The sequence below is a fragment of the Trifolium pratense genome, linkage group LG2, assembly GCF_020283565.1.
Source record: "Trifolium pratense cultivar HEN17-A07 linkage group LG2, ARS_RC_1.1, whole genome shotgun sequence".
Classification (NCBI taxonomy): Eukaryota; Viridiplantae; Streptophyta; class Magnoliopsida; order Fabales; family Fabaceae; genus Trifolium; species Trifolium pratense.
The window spans coordinates 13,591,715-13,619,378 of NC_060060.1; the positions used below are offsets into that span (position 1 = coordinate 13,591,715).

At 31.9% G+C, this 27,664-nt stretch overlaps 2 protein-coding genes and 1 non-coding gene across 5 annotated transcripts; all 3 read left to right on the top strand.

Moving 5' to 3' along the window:
* The first annotated feature begins 838 nt into the window (after positions 1 to 838).
* LOC123905614 (ankyrin repeat domain-containing protein, chloroplastic) lies at positions 839 to 6,410 on the top strand. The gene is made up of 7 exons (XM_045955292.1): positions 839 to 1,730; positions 2,964 to 3,040; positions 3,740 to 3,838; positions 3,925 to 4,023; positions 4,540 to 4,638; positions 4,730 to 4,828; positions 6,022 to 6,410. The coding sequence occupies exons 1-7, from the start codon at positions 1,007 to 1,009 to the stop codon at positions 6,148 to 6,150; spliced, it is 1,326 nt and encodes a 441-aa protein (XP_045811248.1). The 5' UTR covers positions 839 to 1,006; the 3' UTR covers positions 6,151 to 6,410.
* A 1,851-nt stretch (positions 6,411 to 8,261) lies between these two features.
* LOC123905615 (bifunctional nuclease 2) lies at positions 8,262 to 11,280 on the top strand. 3 transcript variants are annotated; one of them, XM_045955294.1, is made up of 10 exons: positions 8,262 to 8,710; positions 8,946 to 9,146; positions 9,253 to 9,305; positions 9,401 to 9,457; positions 9,896 to 9,961; positions 10,047 to 10,118; positions 10,276 to 10,385; positions 10,513 to 10,604; positions 10,747 to 10,803; positions 10,931 to 11,280. In XM_045955294.1, exons 1-9 carry the CDS (start codon positions 8,440 to 8,442, stop codon positions 10,797 to 10,799), a joined length of 975 nt encoding a protein of 324 aa, XP_045811250.1. In that variant the 5' UTR covers positions 8,262 to 8,439; the 3' UTR covers positions 10,800 to 10,803; positions 10,931 to 11,280. The 3 variants fall into 3 exon arrangements, with proteins under 3 accessions (XP_045811250.1, XP_045811249.1, XP_045811251.1); XM_045955293.1 differs by having other exon boundaries at positions 8,288 to 8,710; positions 10,747 to 10,811; XM_045955295.1 differs by having other exon boundaries at positions 8,571 to 8,710; positions 8,898 to 9,146; positions 10,747 to 10,811.
* Positions 11,281 to 15,016: 3,736 nt separating this feature from the next.
* On the top strand, positions 15,017 to 15,100 carry TRNAL-CAA. Its single transcript has one exon. It is a non-coding gene; the product is annotated as a tRNA-Leu (tRNA).
* The last annotated feature ends 12,564 nt before the right edge of the window (positions 15,101 to 27,664 follow it).

Consider the following 27,664-nt stretch of genomic DNA (forward strand, 5'->3'; position numbering starts at 1 on the left):
TTGTATTTATAGATGCTATGAGTTGTTTTCATAAGTTATATTGTAGTTGATTCATCAACGTTGTGTTGCTATTTGTGGATATATTGATAAATTCATACTTGTAAACATGTCGGATGGGGCAGAGGCTCCTTCAATAATAATTTGGAGAAAAAAAAAAGCAATAACATAACATGTAGAAAAAAACCATAATTTTAAATAAATTATGTGAGTGGCCGTTCGAACAACTTTTTTAAAATATTTTCAGTGGCTGACGGGTCAATTCATCAAACTAAATCAAGAAAATATTATTTAAGGTTAAATAAGATTTTTAGTAAATTTTAATTTTAGTCTTTAAAAATAAAAATAAGATGTTTGTATCTTTCAATTAATTCATAATAATAACACGTCACAAACACTATAAGTGATGAGCCATGAATGACAATAAACTATACATAATAATACGTAATACTTAAAAAGAAAAGAAGTAACTAATTGTTAGTTGATTGTGATTAACGTTAAGATTTGATATCAGGCGATCACCCACAATTATGATTGGGATACCGGTGGTGGGAAAAAAAGAATCGGTGTTTCTACATAAAAAGAGAAAGAATGTATGTAATATTTTTGTCTCAGAAGATAAAAATAGACATGACAATAAAACTCATACTCGTGGGTACCCATCCAAACCATACCCAATTTGACGAGGAAAATTCGAGTTGACTGAGTTTGAGTTCGGGTTTGAGTTTTCCCCTAGAGAGAGAACTTGATATGGAGGACCACGATTCGATCCGTGCAATTACAATCGAGAGAGAATTAGAATCATTTGATGTCATGTTAAAATTGATATCCGAACTAGATTAAATCGGTGTTGAAAGAAGAAGAAAAAAAATGTATAGATAGATTATCAACTATCCACTAATTTTTGTACATAGGCTGATAGAAGAAAAACCGTATAACAACAACTCAGAACAGAGAAATTGTGAGGATTATCATTGATTGAACATTTGCAACAGCAGCAGCAACAAGAATGTTCAATCTTTCGACAGTTGTGTATAATCCTCAACCGAACACACTCTTCTTTTCTCCATTCCCATTCTTCCATTCTTCTCTCACACCCCACAAGTTTCAATCTCTCAAATTCCCCACAAACTCCAACCTCCACAATTCTCTCTCCTTAACACACCAAGATGATGATGATGACAACTACGAAGAACATGTCATCGGAGATTGTCTTGTCTTCGAAGATGGAATTTTCGAAGAACCCATTTTTCCATCCGACAACCTCGTAGACAAGAAAAAAACAACACCCATTTCGAAGAAAAAGAAGAAAAAACCAACGACAGTGATTAAGTCTGAGAATTTGGTTCCTGATAAATGGAGAGAAGTTCAAGCAGAGTTAAATATAACGAAGAAAGATAGGCGTAAGATAGCTCAAGAAATTGAGTTTAACAGTAAGGTTTTGAAGAAGAAAAGAGGTTTAGTTGCTTTGAGGGATATAAATATGGAAGAGTATAAGGCTTATAAAGAAGCTAGATTGGCTCAGTTGAATCCTATTGTTCTTGATAAGCCTCCAAGTTTTAGTTTTGCTGAGAAAGATGATGATTCTGAAGAGGAATTGGGTGATGAGTCTGGTGATGATGAGAGGGCGAAGCCTGAGAATCCTAGGTGGGCTGTTTATGGGAGAGGTTTGGAGGATGTCAGTGAGTTTTTGAACAGTGAGAGGTATGACCCTGCTGCTAATAAAACTGAAGGTAATTGGTTTGTCTTTTGTTGTTTTGTTTTTGTGGATGTTGTTGAGGATTATTATGATTTATGTAACACCGTTTTAGAGTTTAGATTGAAGGTGTGTCTGATGTCTGATACTGACACATGTGGTTGCGTTCAATCACTTTCATTTTTAAAATTATTGGTACTTAGATGTCAGTGTCATATCTGGTGTCTGTGCAGGCGTTTCATAGATTATGATTGTTGTCTGGTAGATGAATTCTGGTTCTCTGTAACATGTACTAATGGAGTGAAAATTAACTTCCTTAGTAATGTATGAACTTTGTAAAAACTAATTGATTGAAAGAGTGCGGTACCGGTAATTACTTTTTTGAATTAGATAGATAGCCCCTCTTCTAATTCCATTTCCGGACATAGACATTGTGCCCTCAAGGTCTTTTTCTGAGAAGCATGTTGACAAAGCAGAAATGACGCAAGGAGTATGCCGGTGTGTTTCAACGAGAACACATGACAATTCAGTTGGGGGGAAAGAGGGGAACCTAGGGCAGATATCGCCATGACACGGTAGTAGGGAAACCGGTCTGGTTGTACAAGATTGATACTTTTTTTTGTTTTTTCTAGAGTCGTTGTGGAGCTTGGTTATGTCCTAATGGACGAACCGTCGAGAGCTGTTGCGCGACAGAGGCCTAATCCTTGAGCTCTTCTAATCCCCGAAGACGCTCTAATCCTTACAAGGTGTTTCGTTTCCGGGTTTATGGATTGGATTCAGTCAGCGTCACGACATAATCAAACAAAGGTGGTTTGGATCTGATTTTAATTTATGGGAGCTTCTTAGATAAGTAAATTAATGGCGAAAAAGTCATCATAAGTTTACGGGCGTTTATGGAAAAGTTACATGAGAGAGCTTATGAAAAAATTGAGATATAGAGGCTAATTTTAATTTATATGAGAAGCTATTGTATTAAAAAGTCATAGTTATTGTAAGATTTTGTTTTAGTATTTCTTTTTAGATAAGTGTTTTTGGAGAAGTTTATCCAAAATGGCTCTAAAATTGGTGCTACTTCACACCCTATAGTACTTGATGTATGGCAATATAAACATGAGAAATTCAATTGTGATCAAATGGATCATTTTATTTGGTAATTGTTGAATTCCGGAAGATCTTCATTTTATTCACTGCTGCTTCTCATTCTTTTGCATATATATGGTTTTTAAGTGTTGAGATTTTGATTTTTATTCTTTCATGCTTGCGTGGATAGGTCATCCTAGGTTGTTTACCAGGGAGGAGAGGGCTATGCTCAGTCAGAAGAAGGCAGACTTCGAAGTTGCTACTTCAGTAAGTATTCCATGTCTTATGAACAATGAATGATATTCTTACTGTTATTGGAAAAGAAGAGCTCTCTAGTTTTCCTTCATTTTAATGTTGAAGTGATTTTTTGTTCATTCATTGATGTTGTTGAGTAATCTTAGTAGTTAGTTGAAGAGCTCTCTAGTCACACGAGTCGCATCTAGATTCGACACTAAGCTGAACTTAATTGATTCAAATCTCTAGTGTGTATCAATTTGAACATGAATTTCATCTTGAATCCTGATTCATTATGATGAATCCTGATTCACTATGAAGAATCCTGATTCATTCTAATTAATCGCTACCTAAACTTTAGTGTTGCCAACCACTTTTTTGCCACCTTTGTATAACCAACCACTTTTCTTTTGTCATTTGATATATGACTTGAATCTTGAATTATCTTGAGCTTCATATATAATATATCAGTTTATAATTTTGTTGTCACTTTTTTACTTAACAATGACATATTTTTATTGACAATGTATCTTACAGTTCATAATAAGATTCAATTCACTATTTGGAAAATAGGTCTTCCGGTTCACGATTTGATAACCATGTTTGGGGCTAAGAAACATTGTTGCATTTTGTTCAATGTCGGAACCATGTTTGGGACTGAGAAACATTGTTGCCTTTAGTGAACAATCTCAATGTTTTATTTTTTCAATGGCTAATACTCATTATTTTTAGGATAAATGGCTTCCTCTGCACACTTTTGCTGCGAGCGGAGAATCTTTCCTTGTAGAAACTATATTGAAGCATGGTGTTGATATTAATGCTACGGATAAGGTACATGAATACTAACTTTTACACAGAAGATTAAAATGTGTTTGATCCTCTATTTAAACTATTTTGATTTGTTTGACTTTTTCTAGGATGGTTTGTCTGCTCTTTACAAAGCGATAATTAGAAGAAAGCATGCCATAACCAATTATCTCCTAAGAAACTCGGCCAATCCCCATGTACAAGATAATGTGAGTGAAAAGTTACTTAATTGCGTGTTGTGCTGTCGTAGTTGCATATGCGGGCCTTTATTTGTTGATTTTTTTCTGCAATTTATGTTTCGTATTCTTCCTGCCCGCTCAGAAAGCTCATGCTATTATCATTACAACTTAGGGTCTGTCTGGATGGACTTATTTGAGTTTATGCACTGGCACAAACACTTGTGTGACTGTTTGAAAGAGTTTATAGAAACAACTTATGGTATGTCCATAAGCTTTTTTCAGCTTACTTTCATAAGCTTTCCAAGATACCTTATGAAAACAGCTTATAATTTATATGCAAACAGTCTGACTTTATTTTATCTTTTGTGATAAAAACAGCTTATAGTTATAGCTTATATGTAAACAATTTGACTTCATTTTATCTTATGTTCTAAATGCTTTATTAAACTATTTATCAAAACAGCATATAGTTATTATATCCTTAGTTACCTGTTGCCGGTGTCGCTGATATTTTGTGCATCTTTGTTGTTTATGTGCTGGAAACAGGATGGGGCCACCTTGATGCACTACGCTGTACAAACGGCATCTGTCCCAACAATTAAAGTACTCATGTTGTATAATGTGGATATAAATCTTCCGGACAATGTATGATCAATTGCTCCAATACTTAGTTTATCTACCTATTATTCTATTGTCGAGCAATGTTTGAGAACATCATAATTCATTTGCTGTGTAGGATGGCTGGACACCATTACATCTTGCTGTTCAAACTCAGAGAAATGATATAGTGAGGCTTCTGCTGATTAAAGGCGCTGATAAGACATTAAAAAACAAGGTAATTGTCTATTGATTTCCTACATTGATCATTAAATTTAAGGGAACCTTGTGTGATAGATAATGTGGCCTGAATATAGATGCTTAGAATGAGTCATTGGTCAAAATATCAGTTGTCATTGGTATTTAGCTATGAGACACCGACATAGATGCCAGCCATGACACTGACACATAGACATGTCTTCAATTTGAAGTTTCGGTTCTGCATAAGTATTTACACGGTTTGCCTCTTCCTAAAGAACTGGTTAGGTGATTTAAATGAAAGGCTATTGTAGTTGTAGCATTCAAGCCCTGATTCTCAACTTTGAAATTGAGATACTTAACTAGAATCGAGATTCACATTTTAACAAGGGAAGTCTTTCCAAAGTCTTTAAAAACTTCTCGGTTGTCGAAGAAAAACTTTGAAGTGTTATTTAGTAATTATTAAACATTGCCGATCTTACTTCTTTGCTGAACTATTACATAGTCAGTTCCAATCTTGTACCAAAAGATTAATAGTTTTATTGACATAATTGATTTTGATAGAGTGTGATGCGTCGATTAGCTAACCTCAGTCCTCACCTAGCAGAATAATTGATAAGGCTGGATTGATTCTGTTGTTAGAGCCAAGATTTTTATTCAACACGGTGTCGTTTGTTATATGCATATAATATTTAGCCTATTGTTTATAAAATTAGAAAAACCCTTTTTGATCCAGAGTGGATATTAAGTTTTGGCCGGAGTAATTTGTAGGCGGCGGAGCACGACAGTACAAGGTTCCCGGTAGGAGTGTTGTACTTACAAACACTTCAATGCTCGAGTTAGTTAGAGAATGAAGTGAAGTGAGAGGTAGTTTTAACAATGCGTACTTCTCTCCTGAGAGAAGAGGTCCTTATATAGTGAGATCGTTCATGTCAATTGGCAGGAAAACTGTCGAGGCAGTTGCGGAATATCAGCCCTGATCAAAGGGTCATCGCATGATCTTGATCAGCCGGTGATCAAGCGGCAAGGGATAAAGCCTGTGTGTGCTGGCGCATCAGTGTACTTCACATAGACCCTCAGTTTACAATTCCATGCGAGATGGGCCGTAGCCCAGTCCGGAGCACCTTTAAACACTGACTGAGGGTCCAAATTATGTTGTCTAGTAGCTTAATACCGGCAGTTTCCTTTACTATGATATATTTTTTTAATTCAATTTCTATTTGTTTGTTGCAGGATGGTTTAACTCCGCTCGACCTTTGCCTTTACTCTGGTCAAAGTGCCAAAACATATGAGCTAATCAAGTTGTTGAAACAGCCTCCAAAACGATATAGAAGTAGAAATGCACGACGGATGGAGGGATGAAACAATACAACTTTTTGAAGATTTGGACTAACAAATGAAGAATAGACATTGCCAAGTTTCTCATAGCAGGTAGAAGCCCTTCAGCATATTTGGACATTTTAGCTTTAGGACAAGGATGGTATTGTATTTAATCTGAAATACTGTATCAAGGAGAAATGAAGTTGACTCTGCCCATTTCATAAGTGAAAATAGTACATGATATAAGGTGGACTGTGTCGATAAAAATGTTCAAAATATCAACGATGATATTATTTCTTGAATTTATAGGATAATGGTACTAGTATAATTTTTATAATTAAAAAAATGACTTTATTTTTTTATATTTTTTATAAGCATTAAAATAATCAAATATGCATATGATATTGATCGGTCATGAATTAAGTCATTGATTAAGTTGTAAAAAATATGAGAATTATGAAGTTTTATTTTTTAAAACATTGTCCAAAGTTATGCTAATTTCTGATACTATTTTTAACACTAATCTACAATAGATCATCTATTACTATTAGCACTTCTGCTGAATAGTATATCCAAATTCCAAACAGTATGCATATCCTAATCTGGTAAGTGATAGAAACACAGCCCGCAAATTGTTTGTACAAATAAAATAATAATAATAATAATAATAAATTGGTTTTACGTGGAAGCCGGTAGGAAAACGAAACATCAATATCAGGATAGTGGAAATTATTTTTGGATAAGACAGCAGAGTGGAAATATCTTTCTTGAGTTCTATAATTGGTGGCTGGCACATGTTATGTACTACTCACTTAAATATTATTTTCTCACAACTGTTGAAAATAAATAATTTGGTCAAATACTGTATTTCATAAGTCGGATAAGTAAAATAATTGGTGTTCGAATTTCGGCTAAACCAATTTAGTATAACAATTAGGCCAAAAATAATTGGGTCGGACCAGATTGACCCATTTATATTGCCTAGTCCACTGGACCAAACTAATTGGATCAGCTCATTTTACAGCTCTACGACCAAGTCCAGAGAGAAGTGATCAAAAGATCTGGGTACTTTGAGAAATGAACTAACTGCAAAGCTTTAATGGAGTGAGTATATATCTTGCATTATGAAGCAATCTACAAGAACAGAGAGGTTTAGTTATTAAATTCACATATTTTAACCTTTACGATTATTAGTATTATTATTATCTTAAAACAAGCAAGAAGTTCGTGCATAAGTGTGATAGAAGCAAAGCCCACAAAACGAATCTTGCTTGCGTGTTATATGTCTCCTCGTCATCTCTCTTTTCTAAAGTTTATCTATCCATCGATTATAACAATTTATTTATTTATTAGAGGCACTGTGGATGTAAATTAATTTTAGGAAGATGTTAATTTGTGTCGTTAAACACATTTTAATGAGATAAATGTGAAAATGTATTTTCGAAAATTGTGTAATTAACTCTTTAAACATTTAATATTTTGTATGATTAAATGCTAGATTTTTATATTTAGGTACATTATCACATGTTAACATGAGTCTTAAGAAAACCGAAAAGAAAATGGAGTTAATCGGTGTGATATGTGGAAAATATGATTATAATTGAAAAATAGTGTAAATTATTTTTCTCTTGATTAAAAAAGAAACATTTTCCGTCTACAAATTATAGCTCAACTAGAAAAAATGGCGAAATTGCTAGTGTCGGACGGTATGATCGGGGTTTGATTGCCGGTTCCTCCACTTTGTGTGTGTGAGTTTTCAATCGTTTTGTTATTTCGTCTATGCACAACAAAAAATCACCAATCGTTAGTTGGTTCAGTGATGATTGGCGTCGAACTGGTATGGAAGACCACCGTTCGATCTCCACAACTACGTTCGGAGGAGGTTGAAACCGTTAAATATGCTCGGATCTCATCCCCAAAAGCTAGCTCAAAGGCTGAGGTTGTCTTAACATATTTATACAGAACTCCAACAACACAACAACATATTCAACAGAAACCATTTGATATCAGAACTGACCCCGAACTAGATTAAACTCCGAATATCCAACATATCCACCTTAACCTTATGAGTGAAATTTTTTGGAAAAAAAAATTCCTCAAAAAGTAAAAAAACAAAATTTAAAAAAGAAACATTCAATTTCTTGTGACAAGATATAAACATAAATTTTTGAAAAGCAGAAAAACATTATAAACATTAATCTCCCTTTCTTTCTGGCTTTCTCTCATTCTTTACATTTTCATTTTCATTTCATATAATTCATTCTTCATATCAATCAATCAAATCAACCACCAACCTTCATCTTCTTCTTCTTCCGAGCTTCGTTACACAAAATGCTTAGATCTCGTTTCTCTATCCAACCGATCACCGGCGCCACCTCCATCACCGCCGATCACACAAATGCCACCACCTCCCGCTCCCTCTCCTTCCATTTCTCCCCCATTCACCTCCCTCTTCTCCGTTCCCGCCGATTTCTTTTCCCTAAACCCAAATCCTTCCTCATTTCATGCAATTCATCTCTCACCAGATCCAGCTCCGGCGATCACAACCACCACCACAACACAAACAACAACGAGTTTCTCGAAGCTTCTCTCCTTCTCTCAGGTCCTCACTCTTTTTAGGTTTAGGGTTCATCATGTTTAATGATTAATGATTAATTTCCTTTTTAATTTTCTCTAATTAGTTAATTAATTTGTGAAAATTTGGAAATGATGTTATAACTTACTTATAGTATAGTATTATTAGTAGTGTGTTGTATTATAGTAACTGTGGTTGTTTTGATCATTATTAGGGAACTATCCATGATGAAATTTTAAATAAATTACTTAAACTACCGCAGAAACAATTACACACTATGGAATGTGGAGACACCGTTTTCGACCCGAGTTACAATGGAAATCAACTATGTTTTCGTTTCCGGAAAGAAGCTTAAGAAAGGATGATAATTTAATCAGACAAGGGTTGCTACAGCGTTTTCAGAATCCAACTATTTTTCTCAAGATTTCTTGTGATGGTGATTATGTTCTTCCCATTGTTGTAGGTATGTTGTTTATGCTATGATTATGTTATGATATATGGATTTATGATGAAAAGGAAGTTTTTTTTTTTTTTTGTTTTATTAACTTTGATTCTTTTTGTTGTTGCAGGAAAGATTGCTGTTGAAAAGCTTATTGATGCTGAAGTTGAACAAGAAAGTCCGGTAATTTTTTTACTTGTATCCTAATGTTTGTGCAATTGGGCTTTTCTTTTTGTTTGTTTGTGACTGATGCTTAGAAAATGGTGTTGATATTGCAGGATTTTCCGGACCAGTTCCAGTTTGTGAAAAACCTAATTGAAAGACTAGACCATGAAGTATGTATATTCAATCATTGGCTTCAATTTTTATGGTGTTCTGTTAATATCTTTTGCTCATTCTGATGCTTGTCTTGTTAGGTTTAGTAGCAGCAACAAAAAGTGTTTCACAATTCACTACATTATACAATCTTCTTGGAACTTTTGATTCTTATGAATTCTTCGTTTTGACAATGAAATGCTATCTCTATGAGAACCCCCTAAAAAAAACTATAATTTCTCATTTTGATATTTAATACCTATGGCCAAATCATACTTTACCCATCCACTATGTCATAGAATAAATTGGAAGATAATGCGGTTGTAAAAAGAAAAGTAGAATTTGAATTAAGTTATTTGGATTCTCTTTACGGCAAATAATTTCACTTTTGTGATCTCTCGTCCCGCCCTTATTCCTTGTTCTAAGGTTTTAAAGCAATAGCATATCTTGTATTTCAGGTAATAATGGTGAGAATTACAGAGAGAGTAGTCAGTACTTACTTTGCCAGATTGTACCTTAGCCAGGTATTAACAACTTTTAAGGATAAATGCCTTTATCTTATGCTTTTTCATTCGTAAAAGTGCTCATCAAAGTTTATAATTCCTTCAGCCAGGGAAAAGTGATATTATTAGTGTGGATTTACGTCCCTCAGATGCCATTAATGTTGCAAATATATGCAAGGTGAGAATTCTCCCTGCCAATATTTGTTAAGAAATTTTGATTTTTGAAAGGGGAATCTCTTAACATAAACGTTCTTATCTAGAAATCCTAGTAATATGCAGTTTGTGCCAAGAAGTTAGAAAACCCTCTTGTTTGATTTTATATTTGATTTGTGCAGGCTCCAATATATGTAAGTAAAGAAATTGTTTTCACAGATGCTATAAGACTCGGTTATGGAATGGGCAGAGTGCAAAATAAAAAGGCTATTTATGATGTATTGCTTGACAGGTATTGCATAATTATTGCATCTTACTGTGTCATGTGTAACATCCTTGCTAAATAGATACTTTGTGCAAGTTTCCTCCTTTCCATTTTGGTATATCATTTGAGCCTTAGTTTCATTTGTTTGGTACAGTCCCATAGATGGTCCAGATTCAGTAGCTCAAGAACTAAGTATGATGCATAACATGCATTTAGCTATCAAACAGGAAAGATTTAAAGACGCAGGTAAATATCGTTTGTGTATGACTGCATTTAATATTTTATACATTTGCGAGTATTATTGCCACAATTTGGTGCCATCTGCAAAGCTAGAATACCTCAATCGTGGCAGTTTCATGGAATAACCTTTGTTTGCTGATTTATGCAGCTACATGGAGAGACAAACTTGAAAATCTTCGTAAATCATCTCAGGAACACTAATTAGGTTGTTAGGTATATCCAAAATTGTTTCTAGCAACTTCAATAGTTGGTTTGATTTCGAAAAATAAATGAAATTCCATCCTACTTGATTTCACTGTATAGTTGTCTAATTATGTGTTGAAAATTTTCAGGTGGTGATGACAGGGTAAGTTCTGAAGAGGAACACATATGGCTATCTTTTCCTGATAATTTTTCAACAGGAATATATTGAAGCATAAGTTACAGAAGTGAAGCAAAATTATGTGTTGTACATACAGCTGTGAATTAGGGTCCTTAACCTCTGTATATATTATCAAAATCAAATGTATTAAGGCCTAAAACTTTTGGAAGATTCTTGTACTTGAACCGATACTTGGGAATTGCAACAATGTCTAGTATGTTTGCAATCCTTGACATATGAACATCATTGAAATTATGAAAAGAATATGAGGCTTTGGCACTTTCTGATGAATGAATGTAACACGGTTACCAAAGTCCTTAACATTGATAGTTTTAATACTTTGCTACCCAGTATTGCTAATTGACTATTAATGATTAGTAGTATGATATTAGCACTGTCTCATATGTCAATGTTTTCCAAAGAGCTCCTAGTGACTTGTCACTTTTTTTTTTTTTTATAATGACTTTCATCAACAAAATATGTCCCTCACTGAGTTGTAGTAAATTCTGTTCACACTCACAGTTACATGTTGTGATGGTATAAATTGGATCTTGCACTTGATAGAGGCTACAAAGGGTTATGTTGCTTAGAAGCTTTAAGTTTTAGTTATCATCTTTAAAGTCATGTAGTAACAGAATTTGTTTTCAAGACATCATCAAATTGGTGTGATGGATCAGTTACCGTGCACACAAAGATATCTAAATAAAATAATATTTGATTTCAGGCAAAATTTCTAACTTTTTACGCCTAAAAATAGAGTATCCAAATCCACTTGACTCCAATGTTTTCTTTCAACACACGTTCATTTATCTTTCACTTGAACTTGTTCACAATCACTTTAAAAAAAAAAAAAACTCAATTTCTGATCCAAAGACCGACTAATTCAAGAGAAACTGAGACCTTGAGATATAGATGAAACACTCGACAAAAACAACTACGTACATATGATGCAAACTAGATTTCCCAACACATCAACAGCTATATGAAATTTATAAATGAAGCAAGATTAATTTTCTCATCATTTCCATATAAAATGATTTGAGTTCCAAGTATTAGCGAGTTTCTAACCGATATTTAACAAGTAATCAATGATGATCTGGTGGACATAGTTGTAGTTGTAGATAACATAATCAAAAGCAGCAGCCAATGGATTATTGGCTTACAACAACGGGCAATTACATTGAACAGCCAACTAATGTGAGGTTTTAAGTTCCAATACTGATAAAGATATTCAATTCAACCGATGTGCCCGAAAACACTATTTAGTATGAACCTTAACATTATTAGTTGGGCTAGGTCTTAAGGACATATCTAAACTTTCTTTAGGTAATATATGTCATGCTAAACAGTGTCTCCGAAACAATAGTTAAAGAAACAAAAATAAAAACAAAAGCAAAAGTGTTAAGTAAAAAATATTCTTTTTTAAAGTTTCAAAGTGTTGAATGTACTATTTTCAAAATTATATTATCATTTTTATTTCCTTAACCATCGACCCGGAAACACCATTTAGCATTTCCCATAAAAGTATCAATTGAAAATAGTAAGGTTAAATGGAGGCATACACATGACTCAAATACTCTGTCTCTCTTTTTGTTCATTCTCTTGAGTAACCCATCTCTATAAAATGGTTAAAATTGACTTGGTACCTTCTTCATAAATTTTATCAATGTCACCAGAAGTGGTTAAGTAGTGGCCAGCATTATTAGTCATAATCCAAATTTCATATTGACAAGAATCAAAGGGTAAAAAGCTGTTTATAAAATACTATCAATTTTCTTCACTTTACAAGTTGATTTAATAAAAACGAATTAGACATGTCACACAAAATAAAACTCCTAATATAATATAAAAAATATTGACTTTTGTCACACAGCCAACAACGATATTACTCACGCACGGATCGATAATATCACAAAGTGTGAGAGTGTACATTGAAAAGTGCTAATTTCCCAAATTTAATTTGTCTTCTCTTCCCCAATTGTCACAAGAGTTTTTAGCCAACAATAACAAAAAGAACAAAAGGAGCGATAAGAATCATGCATCAACATATTCAACAACAGAGACAGAAGAACAATCACACAATGTCTGTTCTAACTTCTAATTATTCATAATTTCAATAGACAAACAAAAAATTAAAGAAATAAAAAAGAAAATTATTTACAAATTGAAGGATGATTGATCTCAATACTTATGATGATGATCATATTTATGCCAACAAATTAACATCATAATACATCTTCTAATAATATAAAACCTAGACTTATGTTCCTTTACCATAGTATAACATCGTGAATGAACAGATTCTCCATCATCATCACCACCACCAAAATCGCGGCTATGAATTCTTCTACGTGAACGTGATGCACATTGACCCATTTCCAAAATGAAATTAAACTATATTTGAATCAAATCAAATAAACAAAAAAGCTTGATAGCTATGTTTAATTTCTTGAACTCTTCTACGTAATTGCTTTGATCTTCTTAAGCTTCTATCACTTAATTTGATGATACGTGTATCAAATTTTTTGGGACTATATTATAGTGATTTAATATACGCGTCCAATGCTGATACGTTATTTATTTATATGGAAAATGCGTGTGAATCTTATGTGTCCTAAGTTTTTTTTATTTACGGTAAACGTGTCCTAGTTGTGTTCCGTAAAATCAATCTTTTTTTTCTTCTTGATTAAGGGTTCGGATGTGGCGGAAAAAAAATAGGTCCACGGTTAAATGAGGGAAAAATTAAAAGGCTAAGCTCTTTTTTTTTATTAAATTTTTTAGGGTGAGCGGAATTTATCTCAGTCGGATTTTGTGATTCATTTTTTTTTTTTTTTACGAATAATTTTAGGATTCGATGAGCGTCCATCTAAAGACACTAGTTAAATTTGAACTCATAATTTTCCAGATTTAAAATCTATCTTTTTATCAAGAGATCAAAATATTGAAGTGTCATTTTATGTATTAAAATATAATAACACATTATTATTAAAAAAAATTAATAAACAAATATTCTCTTATTTATTAAAACATTTTAGTATTATTTTTTTATTCAATAAATTAAAAACTAAACATATATGAAAATTAAGGTATTTGAATCCTATTTTACTCCAAACTTATTCTAGTTTTTCGTCTATGCTTTGAATATTGGGTTGGTGGTTTAATGCTAATCGATCACAATATATGCATTGTGTACCAAACCAACCAATTAGGGGTGACAACAAGCTAATGCAGGTTAGGGATAGATGACTTATAAGCTATAGGGTGGGGTCTTGCACAATTGTAACAGTACATCACAGCCTTTATATATCCGTTCAAACTATTTGGTAGTTCTAACATATTATTTTGTCAAAAAAAAAAACTAATTAAGTAAAGTATTGTTCCTAAAAATCTAATTTAATAATTATAGATGAGTGTTGGATACATTTTCTCGGACCGATCCATGGTTTGGTGAGATTCCCTCGAGTATGGTAGCCGAGCATGCATTTTTTTTTAAAAATAAACAAAGTTAATAATTAGTTGTTAGGATTAATATTTTTCACCTTTCCTGTGGCAAATTGTTAGTATGTTAATAATTGTTATGTTAGTTGTTGTTCGAAAAAAAAAAATGTTATGTTAGATTTTTTACCTCTTCTTGTTAGAACTTCAACCTTGAACTTTCAACTTCTTAACTCTTAGCCCATGATGCACAACTAATTGAATACTAGAAAAAGAGAGCAATGTTATGAACTTATGATGGCATATGAGAGAACAACCACCAAGAGGAAAAATCCATGTTCTTTAAATGAAAACTAATTCTTATTATTATTTTTAAATTTTTACTCTATTTAAAATTTGAAAAGTAATATGATGATGTGTCAAAATTGTGAATTTTAATTAATTGTTGTGTAAACTTTTTTTACGCCATCTGTTTACCATCTTTAAACTTAAAAATATTTAATATCAATTTTATGTTTTAGAAATCAAATGCGACACACAAAATTATGCACTTGCGGGTAGATTCATTTTGGAAAATAATTATTAAGTCTTAAATATGTTTAAAATGAACCCTTTATCATCAGTCAGGATGGCCGAGTGGTCTAAGGCGCCAGACTCAAGTTCTGGTCTTCGAGAGAGGGCGTGGGTTCAAATCCCACTTCTGACAATTTTATTTATTTTTTTTGTTAGTTTTTCAAAGGTCCTCTATGGCTCTATGGTTATATTCAACTATAGACTATGGTATCGATTAATTAAGGGTCCCGTTCCTAATTAAGCATTATTCATTCTCGCTTATCCTCCTACAAACAAAGCGAGGTACCTCATCAATAACCTTATTTTACTTCATCTCATTGTATAAGCTCTACAATTAAACCACCTGTACTCAAAGCAAACAAATTTAAGATCCAAATTTATTTATTTTGTGACCATGCATAATATGAGTACAAAGTATCACATGCGCTATTTGTGGAGGGGGAAATGTCCATAACTTAAGATTAACGTCAGACTGATTTCTAGTATATCATTGAGTCATTGAGACTAATTCATTGTTAGTACAAATCTTGAGTTTTTTTTGTTTTTTTTGGTATAACAAATCTTGAGTACGTATTTACTCAAAGAAAATATAAATAGAGAATCCTTGGCCATAATAAATAAGCAAGTAGAGAGAAACCAATGGGTTTTGACAGTTGAAAAGCAGTCTCACCTCTGGAGTATTAATGTTGTGGTCTGTCAATTCCAGAAAGAGATTCCCTCATTTAATATTTTCCGCTCTTTCTGCTTTCTCTGTTAACACAACAACAACCACTTGAGTTTAGTAGTATCACCATCATCACCACCAAAACAATCTCAAACCAAAACTGCCCTTAATATTCAGTCACTAATACCCCCACACAAAGGGTTAAATTTGACTTTTTAAACATGCATTTCATGCAACATTAAAACTCAAAGTGTAAAAGGCATGGCGTTATGGGTTAAAATAAGGTAAAAAAAAATAAAACAGCATGGAGCGAATACTATGGATTTTAATGCTCTGTCCCTTCCTTATACTTTGGTAGTCGAGTGTTTTTAATGCTATTTACACTCCCCCTCTCTTTTTAAACTCAAGAAAAAACAATGACATTCATTCTCATCACACTCACACACAAACACAACCTTTTACACAACAAATATACTATTCACACCCCCTTTTTAGTTATAAAATACTTCTGTTGTTTTGAGCAAACAAACTCAACAAAGGAATTAAGGAGGTGTATTGTATGAATTAGCTATTGTGATATTGGCTTGGTTCACTCAGAAAAAAGTACCAACAAAAATGAACACTTTTTTTAGTGTGAAGATTTTGATTGAGCCGTGCCAATATTTCAATGCTATTTCATGTTTTGTTCATAGGTTTTTATAGTGATGAAGAGAAAATATCATAGCAAAGGTAAGTTTTTTTGGCTTTATTTTGTTTCTTCCATATGAAAAACTCAAATGAAGTTACACTATTCGACTGTACATTGAAAGGGTTATGTTTTGGATATATGTGTTATTAATTATATAATAAAAAAAATATAAATTTTCTTTCATATAAAAAAGTTCAATATTTTGCTCCTTATTTTTTGAGTTTATTAAAAAAAAATTGGATTCCCACAATGTTAAAGGAGATTAAATATAAATTTTTGTATTTAATAATACAAAAAAGATAGTGTGAAAGAAGGGCAAGCCTATGTGTTGTTTCAAGTCATCTAGTGGATCTTAGAAATGGGTATGTATAGACAATGTTATTTTTGAGTTTGATGCAAAAATGGTGGTTCATAATTTTTATAATCCTTCTTATAATTTCTTGCTTTTTAGTTTTATTATTAAAGATTGTATCAGTAAACTTATAAATCTTTATGTTCAAATTCGTTGGTTGGATTATTTAGGAGGCAAGTTACTCTAGTTGTTCGTGAATAATGAATTAGCAAGGGCAGCTATATATGTACTACTCCCTCCGGTCCTTTTTATAAGGAACAATTTGAAAAAAAAAATTGGTCCTTTTTATAAGAAACAATCATTAAATTTATTCTTACAATTTCATTTCTACCCTTATTAAATTGTGTCCATTCCAAAGTTATGCATTAATTAGAGTGACATATTCCCTAAGAATAAATTAATACACCAAAGTTAGTTTTGGAATAGATTGTAAAATTTTAGAATTTTTATTAAGAAAGATAAGGTTTCTTGGTATGTGTGTTTTTACCAAATTGTTCCTTATAATAAAGACCGGAGGGAGTATATGGCTAATTATCAAGTATTAGAGTTGATGTCAAATTGTATTATTGATTGTATTAGTAATGATATGAGATAAGTTTGTTTTTTTCAAAGAAAAAAATTGAATGCACAATCTTCAATAGACCTCTGTATTCAATAGAAGAAAAAAAGAAGGAAAATGATGAAGAAAATGAAAATAAAATTATGTCGGTGGTTTACAATTAGATAGAATAGACCTAGAAGTTCTAATGGTTCCATTTTTGATAAAAGAGTAAAATGGTTGTTGTAAGTGTAACGTCGACGCGAGATTTCACAATAAAGTTGGGAAAACAAGCGCAGGTTGGTGCGTTACAGATAATATGGGGCGATTTGTAATAGCGTGAAGCCAGGGGCGGACCCAGCCACAAATTTCTAGTGGGGCTAAAAAAATTTAGACATTACAATTTTTTTCATCTTGATAATAATTCAGTTAAACAACAAACAACATGTGAAATTACTACTAATACAATATGTATATCCAAAAAAAGAACAACAAACCAACGAATCAGAAACTATTTATTCAAAAAAAGAAACCAATAAACTATATCTAAAAACCACAAAATTTCTATTCGGAAAAAAAAGAAAAAATTATAATTTATTGAATATATGTTAAATCATGCATATCACTTGTTTAACTCAATCAACTTATAACTTATTAATTTTTATTCCAATTTTACCCGTATTATCTTACTTGAAAAAATTAAATATATTAAACATTTTTTTATGTCATATTATATTTATATGCTAGTTCAATTGTTAATTTTATCCGATCCTATAAATTCAATTAGTTGTCCACTATTTTTTGACAAAAAACTCAAAGTTGATTTTTATAAAATTAAAGGCTTAATTACATATTTGGTCCCTATGTTTATTTTAGGTTTTAATTTGGTCCCCTATCTTTAAAAAGTTTCAATTTGGTCCTTTTCGTCAAATTTTTGTTTAAATCGTCGACATATCTAATGAATTTGCGTACATGAACCACTTAGGAGAGTACTATGTGAAATTTTAGAAGAAATTAACTCAAAATTTAACAAAAAATTCGAAAAAATTAACTCAAAATTTAACGAAAAGGACCAACTTATGTTGAGATCAATAACATAAGGGACCAACTTGAAACTTTTTAAACATAAGAGACCAAATTGAAACCTAAAATAAACATAAGGGACTAAATATGCAATTAAGCCAAAATTAAACTATATAACTTAAAATAATACTTCATGTATAACCAAAAACTTGAAATCATCAACAATAGACTATGAACTAATATTTGCACTAAAAATTAAACTAATATGTATACGAGATACTTACAGTTATCAATAATAAACTCTAAACTAATATTTACATTAATATTTGTACGAATATGTATACAAAATGACTTAAAATTATTTATAAAATTTTTATTTTTTATTTTTAGAAAAATTTGGGCTGGGCTGGTGTGGCTAGCCACACCAAGCCTTGAACAGGTCCGCCCCTGCGTGAAGCTCTTGGATTAATGGTAGATGCTCTATAATTGAAGGTGAAGTCATTGCAATTCTTGAAGCCATGAAAGAGCTACAACAAAGAGGCTATACAAATGTGATATTTGAGACAAATTCCCAAATCGTAGAAAATTCTATTCATCATATGCATTTCGGTGTGTCGGAATTTAGCTCTATTGTTTGTAAAATTCATCGCATGTTGTCATTACGTAACGACTTTGAGGTGAGGTCTATAAAGCGACAAATATGATTGCTCATACGCTTGCTAGAACGGCCGTTTCTTGGACTAGTCGCTATATATTTGAGTTAACACCAATTTGTATTGAACAATTGCTTTATAATGAAATGCTATGATTTTATGTTTGTAAAAAAAAAATGGTTGTTATGAAAAAAATTAATGAAGTCTTTGATAGACCACATTCAATGTTGTTCCACCTTAGACATTTGAGGTTAAATGTGAACGAAAGAGACCAAATTAACTGAAGGAGATATAACAACAATTAATTAAAGAACTAAAATGAAACCAACAAAAAGCCACTAGATTTGATAAAGTGATGAGAAATTTTGGTAGTATGTTAAAAGTTGTAGGTTTAATCTTCAACTTCATTGTAAACCAAAAAAATAAAATAAACTAACAAAAGAGTTAAGGGAAAAGTTGTATTGAATGAATACCTTATTTTTAATAATAAAGAAGTATCATTGAGATTAAGTCCCTCTTTCCAACAATTTAATTTTTTTGAGTAACCATAAAAAAATATAGTTTTTATGAAAAATTGTTAGAAATGAAATTCAAACATGAATAAACTATCAAAATGATCTTCCAACTCACTCTAAAACGGGTCTTCGATTTTTTCGATATTTTAGATCAGTCTTTATATCTGTCAAACGTTTATCAATTTTTTTTTTGGTACATGAAGAGGGAAATGTCAAGTAGCACATGAGCAATGACATCAAATTGATAAACATTACGCAGAAACAAAGACTAATTTTAACCGATCGTTAGTTGGTTCAATGATGATTGACACTAAACTTGATAAGGAGGATCATGGTTGGATTTCCCGCAACTGTGATCGGGAAGGGCTGTAACCACTTGATGTTAAAACTGACCTCTGAATCAGATTAAACCGATGGTAAAATAATAATAATAATAAAGAAAAGACTAATCTTAAATGAAATTCTGGCACACTAGTAACACGATGTTGAACACGATGCTCCAACACTGTATGTTTGATCCGATGATCCAACACTGTGTTCAACACTGAACTAGACGAACAATAAGGAAATATAAAATGCACGAAACAGAATAACACAGTTATTTGTTAACCCAGTTCAGCATAACAGCCTACTCTGGGGGATACCAATCCAGGAGTGAATCCACTATGATAGTATTAGTTTGAAGCCCTCAATAAACGCCCCGTTTATGACTTCTCACCTAATCACCACCCGTGCTATATTCTACCTAAGTCACACCTAGGTATGAGAACCTCCGCTCACCTCCTCTTGATCACAGCCACTGTGATCGTACACTTCTAGATTCAACAGGTGAAGACACACTTCATAAAACACTTACCAATTCCTTACTTAAAAGCTTTGGAATTGTATACACACACTATCTCCTTGCTTAGAAGCTCCAGAGATATTACAACACAATAAAACAATTCTCAGACTTGCATCAAGGAGATACAAGCACAAGAAAAATAGTACACACTAAAACCTAAACACACGCTTTGTGAAATTCAATAACGGCTTCAGTGATTTCCACAAGGGTTCAGTCACCCTATTAATAACCTGAGCAACTAGCATGGGCTAGGTCTTGAATTGGGCTTCAAACTTGTATCAGGTCCGAAAGTTCCTTCAAGGAATATTCTTCGAGCAAATGTTTTGTTTCCATAAATAAGAGATTCTTTCTGAAACAAAACTAGGTTATGGCCGCCTTCTGGAGCATTAGGAAAGGCGCTGCTTGCCATACAAGTAAAATCACGTGGATTCCTTTTATAGAGTAAGGCGCGAGATTTAATGATAACAGGCCCGGCCCACTGGATGTGGTATCCAATGTTGAAGCATTCTGCGCAACATCTTGCTTGAACTTGATGGTGAAGCATTCTGCTCCACATCTGGCTTGAATATTTGTTTTAGCAAAATGCGGCCAACTTGAAACACCAACATTAAATATTAAAGGGTTAAATATGTTTTTGGTCCCTATAGTTTCCCAGAATTTTCATTTTAGTCTCTGAAGATTTTTGCACACTTTTTTGTCCATGAAGTTTTTTCCGTCAATGTTTTTAGTCCATACTTTTCATTCAACTCGTGCATACTTTCACATTTTTGAATGATTTTTTGTATTCATGTTTATAATATTATAAGAACATATCTGATGACAGTCAATTATATGTTATTTTTAGTATTAATTTATGTAGTTTTAATATCAATTGAAGCCCAAAAGCAAGCAAATACCTGGAAAAGTGAAGTTACTTGGCCCAGAAACAAGAAAAGTGGAAAAAAACAGCAAAAATGGCAAAAACGTAATAAACAGCGCAACCATCGTACCCACGATGAGGTCCCAGCGTGGCGCGATGAGAAGGCGGTTAAATTGAAGAAAATCTGCAACAAATTTTTTCCATCGTATAACACGATGGTTTGTCATCGTGGCACGATGATGACTTGAAAAACACGCAGAAAATCCTGAAGAAATCTTCCATCGCACCACGATGGATGCGATGAATGCGCAGAAAAAGCTCAAACCCAGCTGAAAAACTATAAATAGAGTCTCCTTCCCCGACTATTATTCATTCAGAAACCACTCAATAGTAGTGATATTCACTCTAGAGTTAGGAGAACTCTAAGGAGGAGGCAAGGAGGTCAAGGACCTCCAAGGCCAACAAGGTTCTTTTCTTTCTGTCTTTGTAATTTATTTTTTCTAGGTTAGGTGGAGTCGATGAACTCCCTTACGAATGTTTGGTTTTGTATTTTGTACAATTTAGGTATATATTCAATTGTTTCTACTTTCAAACTCTTTTATTATCCGATTTTATATTTATTTTAATATTGATTACATTATAATAAAATCTAAGGACCTAGTGGAAATCGAAGAAACGAAGCTAGTAATCCCGGACGAAGGATAGTATGCTAGGGCCAACATGAGACCATTAAATTCAGTATCTGAGGTTTTAGTATAGGATTAGAAAGAACGATAATTTCTACCTGAGGCAAAGTTAGGACTAGTTAGAGGCACACGTGACGGCTTATGACACACGGAGTCAATAAGGTAATGATACCAACGTTTTTAACAAAAAAGTGGAACCTGGGGCGATGATGCTTAAATAGAGTTAGGGTAACCACTAACTAGGCTCTGAACAGTTTGTAATAGAAATAGGGAACGAGTGCTTCTGAACCTATTTTTAATAGTCTAATTCCTGATAGAGGGAATCAAGATAATAAACACCAAGCAGGAGTAAGGAAGGGATCCGACCACACTTAACCACCCCGTGTGGTCACACACACCATTTACTTTTATGTCATTTAAATTCCTGTCATTTACTAATTACCCGCAAAGATACCATTTTCAAATATCAAAGCGAAGACAACTATCCATATTCCTAAGCGAAATTAGTAACTTTGACATAATTCTTGTGGAGAACGATAAACTTATCACTTTATTACTTGGTAGCGATTCTGTGCACTTGCAGAACCACCGTCAATATCCTAAAAAAAATAGAACTTTTTAACATAAGATGAATTATTTATGAATTTTTATGTGCAAAAAAACTAAAAAAATTCATATTTGATTCATCTTTTGTTAAAAAATGAAAACTTTTGTAACGGAGATTCATATAATGTACTAAATATGACCGTAGAAAAAAATTTAAAATGGTATGCGCGAGCTGAATGAAAAGTATGAACCGGAAACATTGAAGGAAAAAACTTTCAGGGACTAAAAAATGTGGAAAAAATCTTCAGAGACAAATGAAAATTTTGAAAAACTATACGGACAAAAACATATTTAACTCTATATTAAAAGAGTCATGAACCTATTTAAAATCGAGACAATGATCAATTTTTTATGGTTTATTCATGGAGGATCTTGACAATTAAATGAATCAAGTCTTATACTACTATTGAATAAAAAAAATCCATGCTCCACCACCCAATACACAGTTCATTGAAAAGAGTCCTTCATGGAGAAGCATAAATTCTAAATATTCTTTGCTAAATGGTTAATTAATCTGATTTTTTAGGTTAAAAATCCTCATGGTACACTACATTGTTTTTTCATTCTTCCCAGATTACAGCAGGAGTGTTATAATTAAAAACGACCCAAGTTAGTGGGATTGAAACTAATGAGAAGCTTCTGTTGTTTTGTAGGACCACGTTTTACATCTGACAGGATAAGGATTACAGTCACAAATCCATATTCATCAATAATAATTCTAATATAAAAATGCCACCATGGGACCTCAATATTGTGTACTATATTAAAAATATCAATTTATTTATTTAGCTTCACTTTCATATAAGATTAGATACATCATCATAGATGTATTCCATAATAAAATAAAAAAGAGCATCTTCATTTATTCTAAGTTCCAACACCAACCAAATGCACAAAGCAAATATTTAACAATCCCATCAACAGTATTTTTTATATGAACACGATTTTATTGTGTGTAGATGCTAACAGTTACACGCTTCAACATGCTTTTGCTTTATATTGACATAGAAGAATTTGAACTTGCGACATTAAAAACAAAGAAAATTAATCACTATTGACGGTATAAAATAATTTTACATAATTATCTAATATAAATTATTAATTCATTATGTTAGATTAAGAAAGTAAAGTGATGTGACGAAAAACATGATAATTATTGGTTGATAACGTGAAATTATTTTATTTTATATTTATTTTTTTTAAAAGAAATATACATTCTTTTTCAAAGTTAGGTTGAGTACCTTGATTTTTTTAATAGTAACCATCTGATTGATTTTCAGGAGAAGGGGGTTAAATAATCTAAAGTTCCGTTCTGAGATAAATAAAAGAATATATCTGGTTCGGGTATCAGTTATGACATTAAATGATTTCAGCTCCCTCCTAATTGCAGTGGTAGAAAATTGAATTGTGATCCTTCATATCAAGTACAACGTCAATCATCACTAGATTAACCAACTATAACTTACACATTTTTGGAGGTTGTATATTTTTTTGTCAAAAACAATATTTGTTGGAGCAATGCTTGATATGGCTTTTGGACCGACTCAATAAGCAACCATAGACTTGGTTGCCAAAATAGCATATGCCAAAGGTGAAATCCAATATGATATTGTCCATTAATTTTCAAATCCCATCAAACAAGCCATGTTGTTTTTTACTCAATTACACAAGTCATGTTGGAGTTGGTCTTAATAACATGCGTATATATCTCTCTTAAAATAATTCAATTCACATTTTTTACTCAATTTTCGCATATTGAATGCCATTTTCTTCTAAAGAGTATCATTTCAGCTTAATTATACTTCATCTCTTCTCATGTATAAAGTATAAACAATCAAAGAAATACTCTCCCTCTAATTGTGTTTAACCATTTATAGTAGATTGTTCTTAATTAGTGTTTATTTTATCATAGTCTCTGTATAATTTAGTCGGATATGCCTTCTCCAGGTCGAACCCTATGGCATGTGTGATATGAGCTACCGCATAGAGCCTCACAAAAATAGGGAATTAGATTTCATGCTATAGTAAATGACACTGATTTAACACAGTTTTAAATCTTTTGTCAAAAAAAAAAAAAAAAAATTTTAAATCTGAATCGTTTGATCTAATATGTGTGGTTGAGATTGCTTATAGTGATTTTATAATTAGAGTAATATGAACCGTCCGATTTATAATCAACGATATCCAGATTTAAAATTGTGTGAAACTATGTAGAGAATCTCAATCCCAGAAAAATGAGACCTCGAAAAAATATTTTATACGTAATAATAGCGTTAGTAAATAAAGATACAAAATATGTAACAAAATGAATAATAAATAAGGATACAAAATATAAGATATCTCACAAAATAAAAGGTCTAATTTCAGTCCAACCTCTCCACAACAACAAAAAATGTGTAGATTAGAATACGAATGTTTTTATGTTTTTTTTATCTGGTCGAGTATTTTAGTGGCTATAAATTTCACCTATAAAGATGGATAAAAGGAGTGTCCGGAGTTTTTATATTTTTATGTTATTGATCATATTTGTAATTTAAATTGAGAATATTTTTTAAAAGGGATATATTTTTAATATTTGAGTAGAGTCTTCAAATAATATTGTGTGAAAATATAATTAAAAATAATTTTTTTTTTGGTACATAATTAAAAATATTTTATAAAATACTTAAATATGCATTTATAAATGTTATTTTAATAAAAATTTCGTGGATGGAGTCTCCGCAGTGTAGGGGATAAAATCTCATCCCCATCCCCAAATCTCTCTCGAAGGGACTTTCTCTTCCATCCCCATCTCCACGGGGGAAAATTCTCCATCTTCGGTTCCCCAAACGGGACAATACCCTAGAGATTCCTATTTACAGATGAAATTGATATCCCTATCTAAAAGTGTTTTTATTTTCTATATGACTTTATTCGATTATTTAAGTTTTTTTTTACGGTGTTCTATTATTTAAGTTGTGATACATGATTTACACTAAAAAAAATATTATCATTATTCATATTTTTCTTAATGTATTATTTCGAGTAAAGATATTATATTTTTTATTTCACACGTGTTGTTTCTAGTATATATATATATATATATATATATATATATATATATATATATATATATATATATATATTGAAACTGCCAAAATGAGATATATTAACACAAACAGCCTCCCCAGCACAAGAAGTATCAAGGTAGACTACAAAAATTTACAAATAGTCAAATAATCAAAACCAGAAAACCAATCATACAAGGCCCAAACAAAGTAAAGGACTAGACCACCAGCTATGGTAGTTTGAAGCTAACGTAATATTCGTCGTCTTCAACTACCTAAAAGAGAAAAGCTTGATCTTGTCCAACAACAGATGATACGTGTCAGTTGAGCCTTTGAACAATCGATGGTTTCTCTCTGTCCAAACCACCCAAACGCAAGCAAGCCAAATGAGCTGTAAAAAAGATCGACGCGCTCGAGATCCGTCTGCTGAAGATGTAAACTGGACAATATTTTACAATCGGTATCTGGCTCATTATACCGTTTAATCTGATTTTGGGGTCAGTTTTTGGGGTCAGTTGTGACATCAAGTGGTTTCAGTTCCCTCCGAATTGCAGTTGTTGGCGATTGAACCGTAATTCTGCCCAAATTCAGCGTCAATTACCACTAAACCAGAAATATTAGTTTATAGTAAAAATATTCTATCAGAGACAAACATTAAATATAGATATATTCTATTTAAATTTTGAATGTTAGTTTATTACCTTGCAAAAGTCTAGCAACTTTGTGGGAACTATAACATCTATTAATTTTACTTTTATTTTATTTTTTAGTATACAATGAAGTAGAGGATCGAATCCATAATCTCTAGCATACTATTGAAATTTCTAATCACTATATTAAACTTATTGACTTTTACTTCTCCTTTATCTAATGCTAATAGGATTTTTGAACTCTCAATAAAACCCAACTTATAAGACTAATATTTAGTTGAAAACATAAAAAAAAATTGCTCACCTCTTCAAATTTGTATTTTACAATTTAGAGGAAATGAAATGAGTAAACTGCCAAATACTTCCTGAAATTTCAAAATTCGTTAAATACCCCAAATTTGGAAATAAGCAAATACCCCATGAAATTATAAAACGTCAATCAAATTACCTCTTGACATGGACTCTGACTGGTAGTGGCATAATGCAATTTGATTGACTTTTTATGATTTCAGAGGTATTTGCCCATTTTTAAATTTTAGGAGATATCTTTTATATTATAAGCTTGTATACACAAACAAATTCTAAACCCTAATTTGTTTTCTCTGTTTTCCCTCCATTTTATCTTGCAATTTTTATTAAAAAATAATACAATTTTGTCTTGACTAGGATTCGAACTTGCAACCCTTCAATACAAGGCAATATTTCCAACCACTATGGCAAGTATACCAATTATGATTAAAATTATGTGTAATAATTGATAAGCACAGTCAATTTTAAACGTATATCATATCAAAATTATTCTTGACTATAGTATTCATCACGAAATATTTTTATGTCTTTCCTGATGAATGATTTTTTTCTACCGGATCATAAATTTAGAGAATAATTATCATGTGAGATTTGAAAAGTTATTATCAAACTCAATTCTGTTAAATCAATTTTTTTTTGCAATACGACCAAACACAACCATGGTGATGTCACTAATCACATTCATTATTTTGATTTTAATATTGCAGATTTAATATTAACCGATGATCAATTTATACAATATGCACTAGCAGACCAATTGTGTTTAAATTATGTCCACAAAGTGTTAAGCTCCATCAACTTTCATAGGAAAGATTTCATACGACAATTAAGCACCATCAATTTCCATTGCACAATTTAAACAATTAAAAACCGATAATCTTTTATCTCTTATATTATAAGCTTGCTAATATAAGTTAACCCTAAACCAAATTTTTTCCCCTCTCATTTTCTCTTTCTTTTTATTGCAGCTTTATATTCAAAAAATACAGATTTTTTTATGATAGGAATCAAACTTGCATCCCTTACTTACAATAAAACATTTCAACCGCTAAAACATGTGCTTCAATTATGAAAGAATTTAGGAATCCTAATATGTTAACCCTATTTTCAATAAATTTAAACGGCTAAATTAATCACATTTTTTATTTATTTATGGATGTCTACTTAAGTTTATGTTCATGATTGTGTCTTTAATTTTTTTAACATTTAATTATCATAAATTTTTTAACCTTTAGTTATCAGCGCTTATAAAAATAAAATAAA

What these genes read in the sequence shown, in the direction of transcription:
- LOC123905614 (XM_045955292.1), top strand. Translation starts at nt 1,007, where the DNA reads ATGTTCAATCTTTCGACAGTTGTGTATAATCCTCAACCGAACACACTC. An exon ending in ATATAAATCTTCCGGACAAT is followed by an intron (nt 4,639 to 4,729) that starts GTATGATCAATT and finishes TTTGCTGTGTAG; the next exon opens with GATGGCTGGACACCATTACA. An exon ending in ATAAGACATTAAAAAACAAG is followed by an intron (nt 4,829 to 6,021) that starts GTAATTGTCTAT and finishes TGTTTGTTGCAG; the next exon opens with GATGGTTTAACTCCGCTCGA.
- LOC123905615 (XM_045955294.1), top strand. Translation starts at nt 8,440, where the DNA reads ATGCTTAGATCTCGTTTCTCTATCCAACCGATCACCGGCGCCACCTCC. An exon ending in AAGTTGAACAAGAAAGTCCG is followed by an intron (nt 9,306 to 9,400) that starts GTAATTTTTTTA and finishes TTGATATTGCAG; the next exon opens with GATTTTCCGGACCAGTTCCA. An exon ending in TTGAAAGACTAGACCATGAA is followed by an intron (nt 9,458 to 9,895) that starts GTATGTATATTC and finishes CTTGTATTTCAG; the next exon opens with GTAATAATGGTGAGAATTAC.